The following is a 22,415-nucleotide window of genomic DNA, read 5'->3' on the forward strand; positions in this document are numbered from 1 at the left end:
GTGCACGACTAACTGTATAATAATTATACGTTTCAGTAAACTATCACTACACATATCGTCTTTCTAGTTTGATCATTACCCTCAACGAACGGGGTCCGGGGGCAGTGCTCCTGGCAGCAGGGTTCTAGGGGCGGCAGCCCCTAGCGAGGTCCAAGGGGCAGAGCCCCTGGCTGGGGTTAAGCTGCCAGGTCATCTTGGAAAAATTTTATTTTTATTAACTGTCTTATCACATTTTCCATTAGCATTTTGAATCATTGAATAATATGCTACTTAAAAGTTCAAGGGTTTATTTGTAATTAAATCATTCTTTTCTAAGTCCAGGGACCATTCTGTCATTCTGTTAAACTTCTAATTCGTTACTTATCCTTAACGAACTGACTTACCATGACGAACTGGTTCTTGTAACGAATTGGAACCTTTAAAGAACTGGACTCTTAACGAATCAGTCCATGTAGCGAACCAGTCCAAGTAGGGAATTGGACCTTCTAATTCGTTATCTACTTTAACGAACTGGTCATAACGAATCAAGGGTGATTCGTCACCCCTTTCCCTTAACGAATTTAACACGAAATGTAATCAGTTCGCCATGTTCCCATGGACGAACTAGCTAGCGAATCACCTTTAATTCGCTATATTCCTGTAGCGAACTAGGGTTAGGTCAGGAATGTCAGAACATTCCCTGACATTCCCCCTTAACCTCGTACCAGTTTCCGGCGCCGTCATTGCCGGAAAGCCGCCGGAAAAACGTGATTTCGCCGGAAAAACGGGTTTTAGCTCGTTTTTCACCGTTTTTCGTCCCGTTCAATCCAGATCTGAGCCAGGGTGACTCCTAAGCTCATCATAGGTTCGGTTTATACCCGAATCCACCCGGATCTCGTGACTTAAACGGTTTAACGGTGTCGGCTCGTCGTTTCATGATTATATCTAACGGATTTAAGCTCAAACAATAAAATACTATCATTACCTCGGGTCGGTTCTCGGTTTCCTTCTTGATATCGGTTTAGAGAGAGAGAGAACTAGAGAGAGAATCTTAAGTGTGTGTTTTGGATGGTGTAAGGGATATGTGTAAATGAATTAAATGGAGGATTAAGGGTATATATATTTTTGATCATGGGCTTAAGCCCATGGTCTTTCCTTCATTCCTTCATAACCCAAGTCCATAACCCATATCCATTTACCCAACACAAGTCCATCTCGTATTCTATTCAACTAAACCGATAACGACCAGCTATAAAATAAACGAACTTTATTTTATTAATATAACCGAAAGTAGGATGTTACACCAATCCCCCTCACATAATTATGAGGATGGGATGGAAATGCTCTTAGATAAACCTATTTAAAATCTCTCTCGAAATAATGAATATCTTACGAATTTTCCCAATCTCCAATCATTGCCATTCATGTTTTCGAATCTGCGGCTAACATGTAAAATCAAGTTGGTTAATTGAAAACAAAAGCAGAAAGAAAACCTATAACGGCTAAAGAGCACCAAATAATAATAATAATAATAATAATAATAATAAAATGAATGAATAATTAAAAAAAAATCATTTGTAACAAAGTAACTCAGGAGTGTTTGAGAGAGCTTTTAAAATTGTTTTTTTTTTGTTTATTTGTTTTTTGAAAAACAAAACGCAACTTTTGAAAAACTCTGTTTTGAAGCTTTTAGAGTTGTTTTACCATGCACATTTTGCTTTCCAATAAACAAATAGCAAATAAGCAAGTTTTAGAAGCTCACTTAAACACCCCCTGATTGTTATTTGTTACTGAGTTAACATATATCACTTGTATTAATGTTATACAGGTTACACCGAAACCAACATGATTTTAAGGGAGCTTGAATATCAAGCTTGCAAACAAACGAAGGAACACGATCAAAGACATATTCGTGTTCGTTCATTTAACTTTAAACGACACATGCATGATTACACGAATATGGACACTTAAGAGCATTCACACCCATACTCCTATCTCTAAATCCAAATTTACACTAAAAATCACTATTTTTTTTATCATTTCAATTAAACAATACCTTTTTATATATCTTTATCACTACCAATTATCTTTCTTTTACTCATAACCACTTTCAAAATATATTAAAAAACTATATGGTGTGAACAGTAATTTTTCAAATATACAGAAAAATCTCACAACACCCTAACCCACTCCATACATTATTGAAATTTCAATCACAATTTTTGATAGATTGAATGTGAATGCTCTTAATCGGACAAATGTTTGTGTTCATGTCCATTTGTTTAAAAAATAAATAGGTTCGTGTTCGTTTACGTACGTATGCTTAAAATATAAACGAACAGTTCACAAACATATACATAATTAAACAAAGATGATTAAACATACATGAACAAACAAAGATATCTGAACATAAACGAACATAAACAAACATAAATGAACGAACATTCACAACATAAACAAAAAAAAACATGTATTCATGTTTATTCTTTTAGTTAAATGAACAAACTTTTCTTACCGAACGGTTCACACACCATTCAGCTTAAGTTCATTTCATTTAACAATTAAAAAAATATTGGAAAAAAGGAAAATAGACCTCTTAAATTTCAATGTTTGTTACTTCCTCTCTCATATCTGTCTGTCGGTTGTAACCTCTCATTCATTTTGTTCTCAATTCCGTTCATTCAACAATCAAATCAAATCAAATCAAACCACTATAATAATATTAATAATAATATTAATAATTCTTCGTTCTCCGGTGAATATTAAGCTTACCGGCCATCGGTCCGATCAGTCGGCGTTGGTAATTTGTTATATAATTGCAAATTCGTTATCATGAATCACGAATAGTAAGTCCTCGATATCTCTTTTATTATTATTATTATTATTATTATTATTATTATTATTATTATTACCTAGGGTTAACGATCATTACTCGTATTGTATTAAAATGTTTCACCTGTTAGATCTGATTATGATTACTCTGTAGCGGTTGTTGTTAATCGGATCTATTTGTTTATTTATCTTATTATTTGTAATATAATTCAATTAATTCAACAGTTTTCATTAGATTAATTGAAATTAGTCATTTTCATGGTATGTTATTGGCACCTAGAGCGGTAGAGCCGGTCCTGAGGATTCAAGTGCCCTATACGAGGCGGAAAAAAAGGCCTTAGGCCGTAACGAATTATATAAATTGATTTTTTAAATGACGAATAACGTTATAGCAATAAACATAGCAAAGTCATAGTATTAGTTTTGACTTTTGAGGTTTTAATGATTTATATACAAGGTCCAATTAGTTTTCCGGTTTTATATATATATGTGCCCATGCATATTTGTTAGGATTTGATGTTTTTTTCGGGGAAAGTTTTGTTCGTATATCTTAGTTACCGTCTTTAAATTTTCGTAACATAATGCATAAATGGAAAGAAATGGCTGATAAACTTGAAAACAAGAAATTCTATTATCACAAGATATGAATTGAATATGCACTCGAACATAAGAAATTTTATTTATAATCACAAGATATGAATTTGTCTGTATGAATTCGGATACTTAATAAAATAGACAATAAAGATACCTTGAATAGTTTATATATTCAATATATTGATTGCAAAAACTTAACTTGAATGAAGATAATCTCTAAAACTTTTATTTTCGTTGATTTGTTATAATACGTTGTTGGGAGTATAAGAATTGCGGAGCGTTAAATGAGATCTTCTTTCCATCATAAGTTAGCTTTTTAGGTAGGCACTAACAACATTAATGCTGAACATGTAAATGATAAACTCGAAAATAACATAATGCATAAATGGAAGTTGTGTTCGTATTTCTTAGTTTACCGTCTTTAAATTTCCGTAACATAATGCATAAATGGAAAGAAATGGCTGATAAACTCGAAATAAGAAATTTTATTTGTAATCACAAGATATAAATTCAGTATGCTATATGCATGAACCAATTGCAAAATTATGTACGAATTGGGATCGTTAATAGATAGACAACAAAGGTATATTGAATAAGTTATGTATTCAATATATTATATTACAAATACTTAAAAGTTGAATGAAGGTAATCTCTAAAACATTTATTTTCGTTGATTTTGTATAATACATTGTTGGGAGTATAAGAATCGCGGAGCGTTAAATGAGATCTTCTTTCCATCATAAGTTAGCTTTTTAGGTAGGCACTAACAACATTAATGCTGAACATGTTAATGATAAACTCGAAAATAACATAATGCATAAATGGAAGTTTTGTTCGTATTTCTTAGTTTACCGTCTTTAAATGGCCGTAGCATAATGCATAAATGGAAAGAAATGGCCAATAAACTCGAAAATAAGAAATTTTATTTATAATCACAAGATATGAATTCAGTATGCTATATGCGTGAACCAGTTACAAAATTATGTATGAATTGGGATCGTTAATAGATAGACAGCAAAGGTACATTGAATAAGTTATGTATTCAATATATTATATTACAAATACTTAAAAGTTGAATGAAGGTAATCTCTAAAACATTTATTTTCGTTGATTTTGTATAATACATTGCTGGGAGTATAAGAATTGCGGAGCATTAAATGAGATCTTCTTTCCATCATAAAGTAGCTTTTTAGGTAGGCACTAACAACATTAATGCTGAACATGTTAAAGGTAAAATGTCATCATCCGTTGCATTAACTGGAAAATGTCCGCAAGTTGTTTTCCTTTAATAACTTAGCGACCGGTTTTAATAAAATAATGCAGCCTTATAGCACCACATGACTTTAATGTATTGCATGTTTGGTTTAAAAATAATGCCTCGAGCATCAATGAAGGGCGTGCAATGTTTTCACAAGGCGGGCATGTGGTGTTGGTTTTCGCCTTAGGTGTCACTGTCACATACTAACATCACTTGATGCACACATTATGCCGCCTTCTGTTTAGGGCGGGAAAGTTTTCACAATCTTAGATTATTAGCCATTTTCTTTGTGTATCCGAGGCGTAAATGACAATAAATGTGTGGTGGTTAGATTAAAGTGTTGCTCATGTGCGGATAAAGTGCAATGATGGAAATATTTGTGAATACCTTGTAGTTTCTTAAGTCATGAACGTTGTAGTATCATTGTTGGATTGATTTGTTGTCTCCATGATGACAAAGTGCAACTTTTAGGTGTTATGCTCATTGATTTGAAACTAGTAGCACATAGGATAGGCCTTTCTGTAAACATTACGATTAAATATCTTTTCAACTTTGTTCAAGAACTTATTATCTTTTTATACTGACTATAATTTTTACCTTGTCTATTGCAGTGATTACTTGTTCAAGCTTTTGCTGATTGGGGACTCGGGTGTTGGCAAATCTTGTCTCTTGCTTAGATTTGCTGTAAGAAAATTAGCTTATTTATAATAAAAATGACTTGTTTCACCCTGAGCCCATATTTTCACCTAAATATGTTGTATTTCTTACGTCTTGTTTTAATTTTTTTTAATACAGGATGGCTCATATATTGACAGCTACATCAGCACAATTGGTGTGGACTTTGTAAGAACTTGTTATTATTTATTCTCTTATTTGAAAAATAATATCTCAATTAAAGCACATTTAAAGTTTATCATGTTAATTTAGTATCATAAATGTTTTATTTTCTCATTAACCCTGCAGAAAATCCGCACCGTTGAACAGGATGGAAAAACTATTAAGCTTCAAATTGTGAGTTTTATAATTATTGTGAGTTTTATAATTGTAGATAAAAATTTATTTCACTGATTCGTATCAATTAATCTTCCTTTTTGGACTGATCAGTGGGATACAGCTGGACAAGAAAGGTTCAGGACAATCACCAGTAGTTACTACCGTGGGGCACATGGCATTATCGTATGCTTTCCTAATATAAACTGATAAAATATAATCAAAACACGCTGAATTTTATTTGGTCAACTAAAGTATTTTTGCCGGTTGATTTTTGCAGATAGTTTATGATGTGACTGACCTAGAAAGCTTCAACAATGTTAAGCAATGGTTGAGTGAAATTGACCGATATGCAAGTGAAAATGTGAATAAACTTCTTGTTGGAAACAAATGTGATCTTAATGAAAGCAGAGCTGTGTCCTATGACACTGCTAAGGTACACATTTAACCTTCTTTCTTATTTCCGTTTACTTATAAATGGGTCAATTTGGGTTATAGTTTATCTATAAAAGTGTCAAACGGATTAAATTTAAAAGTCATCTTAAAAGGAAACATGTCAAAACGGTTCGAACAAGTAGAAAGTCTCCCAAAGAATATTGTTAATGCATAAAACCTCCTAATAGGCCTCTAAACGAACCAAACTTTTAGTGTGCTGTTTGGCGGGTAGTTCGTTTATTTGGTAAACGAACGAAGTCACGAACGACATTTTTGTTCATTTAGTTAGACGAATAAACATGAACACATGTACCGTTTGTATGTATATGTTTGCGAACATTCGTTCACTTGCGTTTGTTTATGTTGATTCATTTATATTCGTTACTTTATGTCCACCTACTTAACAAATGAACACGAGCAACACAACTCCGTTCGCTTAACTGTTCGTGTTTGATCGCTTGTTCAGTTAAAGTTAAAACGAACAAACATGAACACCGCACTCTTGTTATATTATTAGGAATTTGCGGATAGTATTGGGATTCCATTCATGGAAACTAGTGCGAAAGATGCTACCAATGTTGAGCAGGCTTTCATGGCCATGTCAGCTGACATAAAAAACAGGTACCCCTTATTCCTAAAGTTAATACATTATAATTTGTTTGTATGATGACAACATCATCATTTATTACAGGATGGCGAGTCAACCGGGACCGAACAGCGGGAGGCCGCCTTCAATGCAGCTCAAGGGTCAACCTGTTGGTCAGAAGAGTGGTGGTTGCTGCTCATCTTAGATTACCATTCTTGCAGCTGTTTTGATTATAAAGAATCACCATACATCCAACTGTTTTTCAATTTTTTTGGTATTTTATTTCCATATAATTCACCTATAAAAGCTATTATAGTTATTTATTATTTCAAGAATTTGATTATTCTTAAATTGGTTGTACAAATTGCAAACAATTGGTTGCTTTATCTCTGTTTTTGGTTGTAGTTCTAAAGCCACTGCAAGCAGAATTCATTATGGTTTAAACTTTTTAAGTTGGTTGAACCGACTTAGAACTCGTACCATTGTAACTGATTTGTATAGTTCGGTTATGGTTGTCATATGTGTATAAATAACCACTGAACATTCAATAAAATCAGCATTTATAGTTTTTTGTCAAAATATGTTATCTGTCAGTAAACGACGTTATAAATTTTGAGAATAGCATATCGCCAATGGCCAAAGTGAACGGTTAACCGAATTCACCGAACCATATTTTCCAATAACGAAATTAACCTAGCTGTTTATAACCGAAACTATCAGTTATGAAAATCTTAAAAAAAGTAACATGTCAGAAACTATCGGTTATGAAAATCTAAAACAAGTAGCATGTCACGTGACTACACTTTTTCTAGTTGTATTAAAGTAGTTGAAACAAGTTCAAATCCAACTTCAATTGGCTTTCTATCTTGACTCTTTTAACTAAATAACTATATTTTACATGATCTCACTATTAGAAAGTTAACCAATCTTTTAATTATTTTCAAGTAAGAAGGAATAAACTAATTAATCCATAATAAGAATTAGCAAATCATATAGTTTGAAACAACAACTAGGATGTCTTGCTTTCCTTCTTTATCAGACTATGGTTATCTAACTCTAAAAAATAACCATGTCTTGTCGTTACATAAAACACACTCATAACTTGTTTACAAACATACACTGAACCAATCAAACATATTTCGAATGTTTACATACACCCATTTACCTTTGTTTATCTTTACCCAACCACTTAACCCATTGACACGTTTAAAAGTTGAACCAACACATGAATGCGATCCTCATTTCGTGTAAAAAAGAATCGTTATGGACAGTGTCATGCACGTCTACACATGCCCCCTCATCGCCAAACCGATGAAATGTGAGGGTAATTCCCATATAAAAAGTAATGAAATTAATTACGTAACTAAATGAAAAATGTGATGTACCACATGTGAAAAGGTGTGTGGTATATTGTGTAACTAATGAAACTTGAGGGTTACTATATTAAAAAGTAGTGAGATTGACTGTGTAATTAATGAAAAGATAAGCATATGCAACTAGGTGTGTAAGGTTAATTGTGTAATTAATGAACTTTAGACGTAAATTATGTAAATTGTTTGACACGGTTTTCAACCCACCACTTTTTTCACATTCATGATATGATATAATGTCATGATAATGAAATGATATGATATTATATTATTATATATTTTACTATCATTTTATTCCCCGTATTACGGATGTTGTTTTATACTATTATTCGTTTATAATATTTATAATTTTTTTAATTTTTGTTTTATTTATTATAAGGAAGATAATAATATACTTAAGGTTTGATGATAAAATGATTTCACAAATAAATGAGATGTTATAACTTATTTTAAAAGTTATTTGAGTTTGGTAAGACCCATGATGCGCTTTTTTTTCACTATAAACTTATTTCTTAATTATAAATAATATCTTCTTCTTTTTTAAATCGGATATTAATTTTTAATATATTCATATTTTATAGGTTATAGGATATTCATATCAAATATTTTGTGAGATTAATTTTTAATTTAATAATATGTTATTACTTATTTAAATGCTATCTGGGTTTGATGAGACTCATACTCATGAAATCGGGTAAAATGCATGAGAAGTCTCTATTTACAAAAAAAAATAGACAATATGCTGACTTAAGAGGAGGCGGGAATCTACTAGAAAGCTTTTAAAAATTTCGTTTGTATATATTTAAGATAAGATTAGAGCATTCCCATATATTTATCATGTAATTAATTAAAATTTAAGATAAGCATACGTAACTATGTGTGTAAGGTTAATTGTGTAATTAATAAAACTTGAGATGTAAATTGGGTGAATTGTTTGACATGGTTTTCAACTCACCACTTTAAACCATGTGTCTCGTATGATATGATATGATATGATAGTAATAATGACAATGATAATGACATGGTATTATAATAAAATACCATATATGTATATATCTATCAGTTTTTATCCCCGTATTATGGAGGTTGTTTTTTATTATTTATTTCTAATATTTATTTATTTTCTAAATTTTTATTATTTTTATTGTATTAAAGTTAATAATACACTTATGCTTTGATAATAAATTGTTTCACAAATAAATAAGATATTATAACCCGGTTTAAACGATATATGGGTTTGATGAGACCCAAACCCCGTTTATTTTTTTATACTATAAAATTGGTTTTTTAATAAATCATATATTAATTTTTAGTATATCTCTACTTTATATGATTTTTATATCAAATATTTGGTGAAATTAGTTTTTAATTTAATGAGATGTTATAACCCGTTTAAGAAGTATATGAGTTTGATGAGACCCGTACCCATAAATTCGGGTCAAATGCATAAAAGCCTCCATTTAAAAATCAAGTAAATCTGGTGACTCTAAAAAAAAGGAAGCGATCACATCGCGACACGTAGGATTTTTATAGTTTCATTTATATATATTATAGATATAGACACATATATACTCTCTTGATAAAAATTACATGCCTTGCTAATTGTTACTCGCACGTTAATTCTCATGATTTTTCAAAAAGAATCTATAAATATAAAGTTAGTAGTTGATTTAATCTTTTAATTTTTTTTGTGTCTAATTTCTAATTTGGTAAATTAACGCCCCGTAATTTAACGACACACAAACATAAAAAAAAATCCCATATTAGAAAACAACTAACAACTATCATAAAAATTATATTTTTTATTTTTTATAACTAAATAATCTAAAAATAATACATATTTTTTCTAAACAGTTTTCAAAATATTAAAATGTTGGGTCTCCTTATATTTAAATTTAACAAAATTTGTTCTAGAAACACTATTTATATGTTTTTCAGAAAACTCGTGTAATCCAGGAAAACACAACAAATAATGTCAGTTAATAAACTGGCTCCTTGTTGTCATGCCATTTGACGAGCGTTGGAGGTCGGGTTTTATCCGGTGAATCCCTCAATAGGTGGACCGCTAGGGACTCCGTACGTCCGGACTAGTGCCGGCTCGGGCTACCTTTTGCCAACGGGGGCCGCGTACGGAGTACCCGGCGTTACTTAGTTGGTCGTTAAAAAAAAGAAAAAAAACCTTGAATAAATAATGTATAATAGGTATAACATTAAATTGTATTTTAGTTATTTATCAAAAAGTTGAATTTAAGCTAATTACCCATATGGTAAGTTAGTAAGTGTATAAAATGGGAGGTCAAGCCGTCAAGGGATCAAACCCTAACCATGAAGAGTGCAACATATTTAGAGTATCCCAACACAACCCCTAAATTTATGTGAGATTTTTGTAAATTGTAGGACATGATTAAAAATGGTTGTAGGTGTAAAATAAAGAAAAGTTTGTGAATTTTGTAAATTTGGAAATAAATTGTTGGCCCTATTTATTTTTTAATATTTGTGAAAATACTATTTAATTGAACATGAGAGTAAAATGTAATGTCTTTTAATGTCGAGATGTCTTAGAGCATGTTTGAGATTGAGTTTGAAAAATGTTTATTATCTTATTGGTGTTTTCAAAAACCAATAAATTAAAATGTTTTTGGCAATTACAAAAATTTTTTTTATTTTAGTTTTTTGAAATGGTTAAAAAGAGTTGTTCAAAACCCTTAAATCCTGGCCTTTTTAAATAACTTTTTAAAAATACCAATAAGCCAATAAATATTTTTCAAACTCAAACCCAAAAACGTTATCAACTCAACAAAAAAAAGTTAATTAACCCGTATAAAAACAATATAATAATTAGCATTGAATTCACATACTTTTTCACTTTATTGTATTTAATGCAAATTATATTTTCTGGTTTAAAAAAATTAACTAAAATAAAACAAACCCTGATATTTTTTTATTATATATACACAGTACAACACCCCTTGAACTCAGTGCTTATGCAGTCGTAATCACCGCTACATACACACACAAACTCTTTGTTCACATTTCATACTCTCCAGTTCGTTCTCAAATTACAACGAAGAAGAAGAAGATTAGGGCTCTTACTTGTTAACATCGAAGGTAATCAATCACATCTATTATTATTATTATTATTATTGTCATTAATTTCCGATTGAATTGTTGAATTCGAGGTTCGATTGTTACGTAGTGACTCAGTTTGATTCAATTGTTATCAATTCGGTACGGATTTAGGTATCCGAGAAGCTGATATATGTAATTGTTATGTTGTTCATGAATTATGTGTTAATTATGCTGTTGATATGTTGAGGAATTAGGTTATGTTAGCAATTAGCATGTAAAAATTGTAATGCAAGTAATGATTACCGAATCGGTACGAATTTAGGTATCTGCGAGGCTTATATATAATTGTTATGTTGTTCGTGAATTGCGTGCTTAATTATGCTGTCGATTTGTTGAGGAATTAGGTTATGCTAGCAATTAGCATATATAAATTGTAATGTAAGAAATGATTATCTAATCGGTATGGATTTAGGTATCCGTGAGGCTGATTAACAATGAGATGATATATATAATTGTTATGTTGTTCGCGAATTATGTGTTTAATTTCTGTCGATTTGTTGATGAATTAGGTTATGTTAGCAATCGGTATATAGAAATTGTAATGTAAGTAATGATTATCAAATCGGTACGGATATAGGTATCCGTGAGGCTGATTAACAATGAGATGATATATATATATAATTGTTATGTTGTTCGTGAATTATGTGTTTAATTATGATGTTGATTTGTTGAGGAATTAGGTTATGTTAGCAGTTAGCATATAGAAATTGTAATGCAAGTAATGGTTATCGAATCGGTACGGATTTAGGTATCTGTGAGGCTGATTAACAATGAGATGATATAACTGTTATGAATTATAATATGTTTATACTGTTAATTTGTTGAGGAATTAGGTTATGTTAGAAATTGGCATCTAGAAATTGTTATGTTGTTTGTGAATTATGTGTTTATACCGTCGATTTGTTGAAGAATTAGGTTATTTTGCAATTAGTATCTACATACGGTTAATTTGTTGAGGAATTAGGTTATGTTAGAAATTAGCATCTAGAAATTGTTTTGTTGTTTGTGAATTATGTGTTTATACCGTCGATTTGTTGAGGAATTAGATTATGTTACCAGTTAGCATATATAAATTGTAATGTAAGTAATGATTATCTAATCAGTATGGATTTAGGTATCCGTGAGGCTGATTAACAATGAGATGATATAAATGTTATGAATTATAATATGTTTATACGATTAATTTGTTGAGGAATTAGGTTATGTTAGAAATTGGCATCTAGAAATTGATATGTTGTTTGTGAATTATGTGTTTATGCCGTCGATTTGTTGAGGAATTAGGTTATTTTGCAATTAGTATTAGAAATGGTAATGTAAGTGATAATAATACTTAGCTTGATTCAGTTTGATTCAATGATTATCGATTCATTAAGGGTTAAGGTATCCGTGAGGCTGATTAACGATGAGATGATATAGCTGTTATGTTGTTCGTGAATTATAAGTTTATTATACAGTCAATTTGTTGAGGAATTAGGTTATGTTAGCAATTAGCATCTGTAAATGGTAATGTAAGTGTTAATAATACTGTTTGATTCAGTAATTATCAGATCGTTACGAATTTAGGTATCCGCGAGGCTGATTAACAATGAGATGATATAACTGTTATTTGTTCATGAATTATATGTTTATACAGTCGATTTGTTGAGGAATTAGGTTATGTTAGCAATCAGCATCTAGAAATTGTAATATATATAATGATTATCCAATCGTTGCGAATTTAGGTATCTGTGAGGCTGATTAACAATGAGATGAAATAATTGTTATGTAAATGTGTATGTTTTGTTTACAAACTTAAATAAAGATGAAAACGAACTCATATTCCTCATCCCGGTCAAAGATCAAAGAAAGAGTTAGTGAGTTACAATATCCTATCTAAATCCTCAATATGCATCTTGGATCTCTCCGCGGTTACAAAAAGCATTTAGTGGGAACTGGGACCTAATAGATTACTAGCACTCGGACTTTAACCCCTTACCAAATTTAACATATGGTGGGACCTAAGATAAATTAGATGTTCCCTGAGTGTGTAACAAAAACTAAAAACGTCTGGTACAAATGACTCATATTAGATATTAACCGCTATACTATATCTCTAGTGCCTTGTCTTCTCATCTGATCATACACAGCTAAACATATTTTGCCTTACACCCAAAAACTTCCCAAGAGGCAGTTCATCGCCAACTGGTTTACAAAAATTCGCAGATCGTAGACCCTAAACCCTCAACCATATTTAAGTGCATGGCTTCCACAATGATCTTCATCTCCAAAAACATCACTGAAGTTTCAGGCAATCATATTAATTACAATGAACAAAAACACTACTGCCCCTATTACTTGTTCTCCCAAGAAACACCCTATCTACCGCGGTGTGCGGCGCAGAGGAACTAGTGGAAAATGGGTTTCAGAAATCCGTGAGCCAAAATCACCCAACCGGATATGGCTTGGAACATTCCCGACTGCAGAAACGGCGGCTGTGGCTTACGATGTGGCAGCACTGGCACTCAAAGGCGGAGATGCCCACCTTAATTTCCCTGACTCAGCTTCGTCTTTGCCGGTGCCTAGCTCTTCATCGTCTCGTGATATCCAGGCGGCTGAGGCCAGTGCCGCTGCCGCCGCTGGGGCAGCCATGGATGCCTTTGAAGGCTGTCATGGTGGTAGAGTTACAAGTTCGCCATCGCCAAGTTGGTTTGCCGATGAGTTTATGGATGAGGATTTGGTTTTTAATATGCCTAATCTAATAAACAGTATGGCTGAAGGTATGCTACTTAGCCCTCCTCGGTTTGACCTCATAAACGAAGAATTTGATGCCGGTAATGAAGTGGATCCAAACCTGTGGAATTATTATTGAACCGAAGATATATTATTTAAAGTTTTGTATTAAGTGCATATGATCGTCGCCAGAAAAAAAAAGTAAAAAAATAAGTATGTAATTCATAAGAATAATATGGCGATGGTCACCACCAAACCTTTCCATGTATATTATACGTTTTGAGTGTTGTTTATATGTGATCTTAGTTCCTTACAAAGGTACCTACTCAACACTTTGAATGATGAAATGGATACTTGATCTTAAAATTGACGGTTCCAATAAGATAGGTATGTTTGACCAAAAAGAAATTAACTTTTAGGGTTTTCTTAGTCAATGGATGGGTTCCTTGCATAGTTATCAAATGCTAGAAGCGCTCTAAAGCGATGAAGATGCGTCTAGCGCCTAGGCGATAAGCGCAAAAAAAGCGCCTGATTTTAAAAAAAAAGCGCACATTAAAATTTTTTTTTAACTAAAGTTAAACATCTTAATAAGAAAATTGTACTTCCATCCCAGATCTGTTCTGTTGAATTGTGAGGTTCCAACATCAAACTGAGATTGAGAAGCCATTTGCTAACCAGAATATTAAACTTAGATAAGAGAGAAGAAATAGAAAATGCAAAAGAAATAAGGAACAAAAAATAATTAAAACCTTATAAAATAATAATATTTATATAAAAATTATGATAAAATAAATATGTAAATAAAACGTGATAAAGAATAAATATGTATGATGTTACAGAATAAATCTATCTTAACTTGAATAAATGAAATAAATATGATACACAAACAAGAATTATGTTTGATGTTAATGGTAAATTATGTAAATATGCCTTTTTTAGGTAATCAGTTATTAATTTACGTAAATTTGACTATTTTTCAGGGAATCGTTATTTATTAGTTATTGATAAATCAAAAGAAATCAGAAAAAATAGCAAATTTCTCCAAAATGTTCGCTTTTTTCCTCGACCAACACTATTCGCTTTTCTCTGAAATTGCGCCTAGACGAGCGCCTCCGCCGCTTTTGATAACCATGGTTCCTTGTAATTTATTAGTGAATTATATGTTTATATCGTCAGTTTGTTGTGGAGTTGGGTTATGTTTGCAATTAGTGTCTAGAAATGGTAATGTAAGTGATAATAATACTGTTTGATTCAGTTTGATTCTATAAATATCAAATCGTTACAAATTTAGGTATTCGCAAGGCTGATCAACAATGAGACGATATCACTGTCATGTTATTAGTATTCGAGAATTATATGCTTGCATTGTCAATTTGTTGAGGATTTAGGATATGTTTGCAATTAGCATATGGAAATGGTAATGTAAGTCATAATAATACTGTTTGATTTAGTTTGTTTCAGTGATTATCGAATCGTTTTGAATTTAAGTATCCGCAAGACTGATTTAACAGTGTGATGATATAATGTTATGAATTGTATGTTTATATCGTTAATTTATTGAGGAATTACGTTATGCTAGTAATTAGCATCTAGAAATGGTAATGTAAGGGATAATAATACTGGATTTGGGACTAATTACTAGGTGTTTATTGCAGGTCTTCCCGGAACACAAATGGCTGTCTGAATATTAGCTATGAGTTTGCGATTGGACATTGTTTAAAAGAATGCCAGGCATCAATTTATTTTCTCGACAGACTATGTATGATTTGTTGTTGTTAGGTGTGGATCACATAATTTATGAATGTTTATAGAATTTAATATTATGCAATTTCACGGAACAGGAATTGTTCCAGAGGCTCTAGCTTGTCACGTCAACGAGAACCTCGTGCTCAGTTAACTGAAGAAGAACAAATTGCAGCTGAAGAAAGCCTCACAGTGTACTGCAGGCCTGTGGAATTTTACAACATTCTTCAACGGCGTGCGATAAGAAATGTAATCCACTTAATCTGGCAGCGTGTATTTCATTCATTTCTTTTTCCACTTACTATCTTTTAGGGTTTGATCAGTAGAATAACTTACTAGAATTGTTAGGTTTTTTATCAGTCATGTTTTTTCGCGTCGCAAATATTGAATGATATTCCTTATATATGTTGATGTCTAAATTGTATCCTATTCATGAAATTTTAAGTTATGATTTCAGTGATACGTGTGAAGAGTTTAACCTTATGTTGTGTTTATGACTGATGGTATAATTTCGCGCAGCCGTTATTTCTGCAAAGATGCTTGAGTTACAAGTTAAAAGCGAAGAAAAGGTAAGAATACTGCTACACAAATTCAAATTGATTTTTGTTTACCATCTTCATTAATTACATTCTCAATATATCGTTAGACCATCACTTAAGCTTTGGATCAAAATATGTTCTAAAGCTTGTGACATTTACTGCTTCTGTTTATTCCAGGATTCAACTTTCAGTATCCATATCGGGAGCCGTTAATGATGGATTGCATACTCAGAACCTCTTTCCTTTTTACATAATATTGGCAAGACCACTTTCCACCACTAACATGGAGGTAGTAGTGTAGTCCTATGAATCTATGCTTATTCTCGTTCGTATGAATTTTTTTAACCACTTCTCATATTTATATTGTATTTTATTTTATGCTTGTTAGCGTTCTGCTGCTTATCACTTCAGTAAGGCTAGTAAACTGACAGCTTTCAATGGAGCTGAAACCGCGAGTTTTGCTCAAGCTAAATTTATTCTACCAGATATTGACAATTTATCAGCAGAGATCAAATCTGGCTCTCTTGTCATGTTGTTAGTGAGCTGTGGTATGACTTTCGGTTGCATATTTAAATGACCTTGTTATATTCTGTCAGTTTCAGTTTGTTAACATAATAACGGGTTCTATCTACTTTACAGCTGATATTACAAGTCGTCCAGAAATCGATCTAACTAAGGAAGACAATTTTTCTTCTTTGTGTATGTGTGCTTTTGGATAATATTATATTTTAGATTTTGTTTTGGATCTTTATAAAGATTGTTTTTGGTATTTATTTTCTTATCTGTACAAATTGACAGCAAATACTGGTAGCTACTGTTTGTTGGGTCAGATCCCAATGGATCTGCATCATTTTGAAAGATCTACAAACTTAATCTTACGCGAGAGAGCTGAGATGATGGTAAATGTTAGCATGCGCTCCTGCTACATGAAGGTAAACTTTCTGTAACAATAGAAAAAAACTGAATTATTTAATCTGCTTAACAATATTTTTGTTGTCTTTTTTTTTTTTTTTTTGCAGTTGAGCGCTCTGGATAATGAAAAATGTGTGTCTTTCCAGTTCCCACACAATTCAGAAGCTGTGGTATGTTTTTCTGTAAGTTCTCTTATTTTTATTTTTATGTTTATATTCTTACTGCTCACAAGTTTATTTTATGGTGGCAAAGAGTATATTGCAACAGGTCCCAGTTATTGTTTTTGCAGAGGAGATTAGGGCAAAAGAAGGTGCATCTGCTTATGATTTGCCGGATTATTCTTTGCCTCGTAATATGAGGTGGTTATGCTCTTACAATTATGATATATGAATATAGCATGTTACATTTACGTCTCTCATTGTTTCCTTTGGTTGTTTAACTTTATTTTTTTATATATGTTTCTATTAATAGTGATTTCTAACCGAAATCTATCACTACCTTCTGTTGTTTTTGGAATGGAAATTTTAACTTATGCTGTCTTTGCTATTAGGTTGAAAACTGGAAATGTCTTTTTCAACTACAAGTATTACAACAATATGTTGCAGAGGACTGAAGGTAGATGCATTAAATAATAATTTATATTTTATAGTTACTATTCGGCGTCTCTACTTTACTTATTTTACAAAACTAAAAGCATAAAAGTTCTCCAACAATAGACGTGTTTTGCAGCCTGCATTAAATAATATAATCTATTTGCTTCCTTTTGAAAATAATTTTTGCCCGCAAGTGTTTTAAGTATTTAACATATGTATGAACATATCATTTATGTGTGTGTATGCATATATATGCTTATTATGTGTTATTAGATGCTTTTGGTGTCTTCTTAAACCTAATTAATTGTCCAAATTTGCAGTTACTGAAGACTTCTCGTGTCCATTTTGTTTGGTGAGATGTGCAAGTTATAAGGTAGATATGATTCTGACTTAGTTTCAATATCATTTTGTAGTATGCATATAATTTTTGTGTTATGTGATATTTTCTGGTTATCTTGATGTCTTCAGGGCGTAAAATTTCACTTAACCTCATCTCATGATCTATTTCACTATGATTGGGTTGGTACCTTACATGAATATTTTATTATTTTGTTGCCACTTTTAACCAGGATACTTATCATCATAATTGTGTTGTCTTGTGTAGGATGATTACTATGTTGTGAATGTATCTGTGAAGACTGATGAATTCAATTCTATGGTAAGATTTGGATTATCACCCTTATATTGTTTTTGTAGAAAAGTACTTATTGCTCAGTCTCTTTTATTAATTACACTTAAAGTATTTAAGATGTTTAATATTTTGTGGACGCCACATGCTCATGTTCCTATCTATTTGCACTCAGAGATGGTCGTATTTGTTAATAAAGGTGCTGAATTAAATAGTTATCGTTTCAAACATGACTAGAAATTATATTGTTTTAATAATAATCTTTATTATTGTATAACCTATTTTATTGCGTGGAATATACACCGTGGGAAACTTTGGACTCGTTCGATCCATTTGACCCATCTGAGATAAAATCATAACTCGAATTAACCCGTTCATAAATATAGGTCAAAATTGCCACTTTTACATGTTTTATATATCCTTGATTAGGAAATGCTAATTTTGGCTGCTCATTTTGTTGTGTCTTCAGCATACACTGAATATACTTTATTGTTTCTTTGTAATTAATTTCTGTTGTCTCTTTTTAACACTTTTCTCTCTTTCATATGCTGCTCAGATTGCGGGTAATGGCATAAATCCCAAAAAAGACACATTTTCGTTTGGGTAAATTATGAATTCCTTATAGTTTTGACTTCTTATTTAAGGAAAAAAATGTTTACTAATGAGGGTGCAACTCACTTTTATACAGCCATACACGCTTAAGAATCCAGGACAATAGTCAAACTCAAGATGCAAATGACGCGCACCCGCTTTTGTTGGAGTCAGGTAAATGACTATTATTTAAACTGTAATTCATTTAGGTTAAGAAGGCTTGTTTTTATTTAGAATTGTTTAATTGACTACAGACGGTACCAAGGGCAATACCAATAGTCCGATCACAGGCACATCGAGTGGAATGACTGAGCCAGATACTGTGCAATCTGTACCACCTATGCTGCAGTGCACAAAGACAACAAAGTGCTCCGTTGAAAAATCTGACCCTAAAATGTATGGTTTCTTCCTTTTTTTTCTGCTTCAAGCTGTAAATTTTTAAATCAGTATGTTGATGACCGTGGTATTTCAATGATTTAGATGCATGTAACGATGATACATATGTAACTACTTCATTTTTTTTAATTGCAGCCGAGAACAATTGCAAAAAAAGCAGTTTTTTCATTCGCGCAAAGCTCAGGTTATCACATAACATGTTACTCATTATAAATGAGAGTATATTTATAAGGCAATATCCATGTCAGACAAAGTTTTACTTCTACAGCCAGTAAATACACGTACAAATTTTGTGTATCCACTTTATATTCGCAAATCATGAAAATGTCTTTGAATGTACAGATTACCTTTAGAGAAAATCAAATATATACAGAAACAACGTACACTCAATAAAAAAGGTCGTTTGTAAATAAAAACATTGTATGCTTCAAAAAAAACATTGAAAAAAGTGCGTCATGTTGTGCACTTCTAGCCATTTATTATGATATGCGAATATAAAGTAGCCAAGTAGGTATGCGAAATTGATTCTTATCATGATTTTCTCATATTTTGAATTTTGTTTATAAGTTGTGGTAAATGCAACCCGCCGTCAAATATTCGAACTTACGATTCTGTTTTGATGACTTTTCAGCCAATGGCCCTGGAACAAGTTTTTGAAGAGCATGATAGCGAAGATGAAGTTGATCATGATGTTGCTGATCTAGAAGATAAAAGGGTATGAGCTAAAAACACAATATATTGCTTTCATTATCTATGTATATGTGTGTACTTGACGTGTATATTACTTCAAATTTTTTTCAGATGCTTGACGACTTTTTAGATGTCACCAGTGATGAGAAGCATATGATGCATCTCTGGAATTCCTTCATCCGAAAGCAACGGTAATTTTTATTGTTTCAATAATTTATATCCTCTCAATAATACTCTATTCGTCTAAATTTAAGACACGTTAAAAATACATTCATTCTCTCAGTAAATTCAGTTTTAAATTAATATTTATGATAATAGCACTTAAAAAGTTTTTTTTTATGATGATGTCAGGGTGCTAGCGGATAGCCATGTTCCATGGGCATGCGAGGCGTTTTCAAAACTGCATGGACCGCTCTTTGTTCAGAATCCAGCACTAACCTGGTTTCCATCTGTATTCCACTATTTGACTCGTTTATTATTTATTAATTATTTTGTTTATTGCTTATATACATATATAATCGATTTCATATTTTTTTAATACTTATTTTTTTAAAATATAACATAATATATATTATTTAATTATTTTTTGTTGTCATAATCGCATAATTATTTTATTAAATGAAAAATATTATGTTTGTATAAATTATTTCGTCTAGGTTCACGAGTAGCGATGTATGTAAACAAGACTAGCTCAAGCTCGGCTTGTGACTATTCTCAAGCTCGAGCTCGTCTCGTTTATTATTTATTAGTTAATTAATATACATTTATACTTAGAATTATAATTTCTGTAACAAGATAATCTATATTATCTAGTTATCTTTATCATAAATGTTTTATATAAAGTAATTATTAAATAATTTTTTATATAATTAAATAAATATAATATAAATAATAGGATCGCTAGACGTTAGCCTACTTGAGCTCGGTAAGTGAAGCTTTGGCTCGTTTATTAAACAAGCGTATTTTTGGGCCGAGCTTGTTTAAAGTCGGCTTGGTTTTGCTTCAACAAGGCAATCTTAAGTGACTGGCTCGTTTACACCCTACTCACAAGCCTAATGACGATCCGTATACGAGATTCTAACAAGGCAATCTTGAATGGTCTCTGAGCGGGTCGGCTCATTTGGGTTGCTACATGTTTAGTTATAAGTTGGGAGTTAATGAGTTATATTGATTCCTTGTGTGCATGTATGTGGTGTTGGCAGGTGCTGGAAATTATTTATGATTAAGTTGTGGAATCACGGTCTTCTTGACCCAAAAGCCATGAACAACTGTAGCGTGATACTGGAAAACTACAAGAAGATTCATCCTGCTACAACTCAAGTGTAATGCCCGCTTGTGAGCGATTATGTGCAAATGGTTATTACCGCACCCCGATATAATAATTAGACTTGCTCAGTTTATTACATTGGTACTTTTTATAGACAAATGGTTATTTTAGTTATTACTGCACTCCATATGATGAACTCATTTTTATATCCATCAAAAATAGATTTGTTCATTTCATTGTTGCTTTTTATTGTTTATCGAAAAATATATTTTATCAGAAAAAAAACTAAAAGCCCTCAAGGATGCTTGCAACCTTGTCCTTCACCTCTCGAGCCTTACGAGTCAGGGTTGGTTTGGGCCACTTTTGTTTCAAATTAAAAATTTGGTTTTAGGAAATTGATCGGTTTTGGTTATTTGGTTTTTCTTATGGTTTGGTTTTCGGTTTTTTGGTTTATCTTATGGTTTGGTTACTGGTTTTATATCCGGGCTTGAAATGTTTGAGCCCATAAAACTAAAATTTATCTGTTAATGCACCTATTACTGCCTTACTGGTATGTAGGTTCAATCCAACATGCCGTAGACTTGTAATTTGTACAAAAAACTTAGATATGTTATTCAAATAAATTCAAATCTGAGTTATCCAAAAATTTGGATATTCAAAATGTCGGATATCCGAGATTCGAATATCCGAATTTTCGGATTCGGATTGGGATAGCGGTTTTAAACATTTTCAGACATTTTATCCGAAATATTTTTAAAATTATTAAACAATTAAATATTATTTATAAATTTCAGTTTTTTCCGGATATTTTGCATGGCTCTCGGTTATTTCGGATAATTTTTTTTGAATGTTTCGAATAATTTTCAGATTTCCGGAATATTTTTTTAGATAATTCTTTACATTTTTTTATAAGTAGTTTTTTTCAAAATTTCGGATATACATTTGGATATCCGAATCCAAAATTTCGGATATCCGAAGGATTCGAATTCGGATAATGAAATTCATTATCCGAAATGTTCTTTCGAAACTCCAGATATCCGGTTTTAAACACCCCTAGTGGACAAAATCGGCTGAGAAGAGCGTAGAGTAGAGGGATAATTGAACCCCAGATTTTCGGTTATCTTCCAACGTTAACACCGAAAAAATTGGATTTTAATAATTCTAACTATACCCT

The 22,415-nt window shown here is 31.8% G+C and overlaps 2 protein-coding genes and 1 pseudogene across 2 annotated transcripts; all 3 read left to right on the plus strand.

Moving 5' to 3' along the window:
- The first annotated feature begins 2,590 nt into the window (after window positions 1-2,590).
- On the plus strand, window positions 2,591-7,025 carry LOC143552208 (ras-related protein RABD2a-like). Its single transcript, XM_077042484.1, has 8 exons — window positions 2,591-2,825; window positions 5,275-5,347; window positions 5,459-5,506; window positions 5,627-5,674; window positions 5,768-5,839; window positions 5,934-6,089; window positions 6,606-6,709; window positions 6,780-7,025. Exons 1-8 carry the CDS (start codon window positions 2,812-2,814, stop codon window positions 6,877-6,879), a joined length of 615 nt encoding a protein of 204 aa, XP_076898599.1. The 5' UTR covers window positions 2,591-2,811; the 3' UTR covers window positions 6,880-7,025.
- A 3,987-nt stretch (window positions 7,026-11,012) lies between these two features.
- LOC143552254 (polycomb group protein EMBRYONIC FLOWER 2-like) lies at window positions 11,013-21,485 on the plus strand. Its single transcript, XM_077042524.1, has 22 exons — window positions 11,013-11,152; window positions 15,538-15,641; window positions 15,724-15,874; window positions 16,145-16,194; window positions 16,342-16,453; window positions 16,553-16,712; window positions 16,804-16,863; window positions 16,963-17,096; window positions 17,184-17,246; window positions 17,329-17,435; window positions 17,627-17,691; window positions 17,990-18,042; window positions 18,138-18,188; window positions 18,274-18,327; window positions 18,854-18,900; window positions 18,986-19,062; window positions 19,143-19,329; window positions 19,420-19,468; window positions 19,916-19,999; window positions 20,086-20,165; window positions 20,326-20,415; window positions 21,177-21,485. The coding sequence occupies exons 2-22, from the start codon at window positions 15,607-15,609 to the stop codon at window positions 21,298-21,300; spliced, it is 1,833 nt and encodes a 610-aa protein (XP_076898639.1). The 5' UTR covers window positions 11,013-11,152; window positions 15,538-15,606; the 3' UTR covers window positions 21,301-21,485.
- Window positions 13,271-14,304, plus strand: LOC143552209 (ethylene-responsive transcription factor ERF024 pseudogene; annotated as a pseudogene).
- Window positions 21,486-22,415: the final 930 nt, after the last annotated feature.

Source organism: Bidens hawaiensis, unplaced genomic scaffold (genome assembly GCF_021521415.1).
Source record: "Bidens hawaiensis isolate Kalapana, Puna unplaced genomic scaffold, B.hawaiensis_p1.1 tig00016829_1, whole genome shotgun sequence".
Lineage (NCBI taxonomy): Eukaryota > Viridiplantae > Streptophyta > Magnoliopsida > Asterales > Asteraceae > Bidens > Bidens hawaiensis.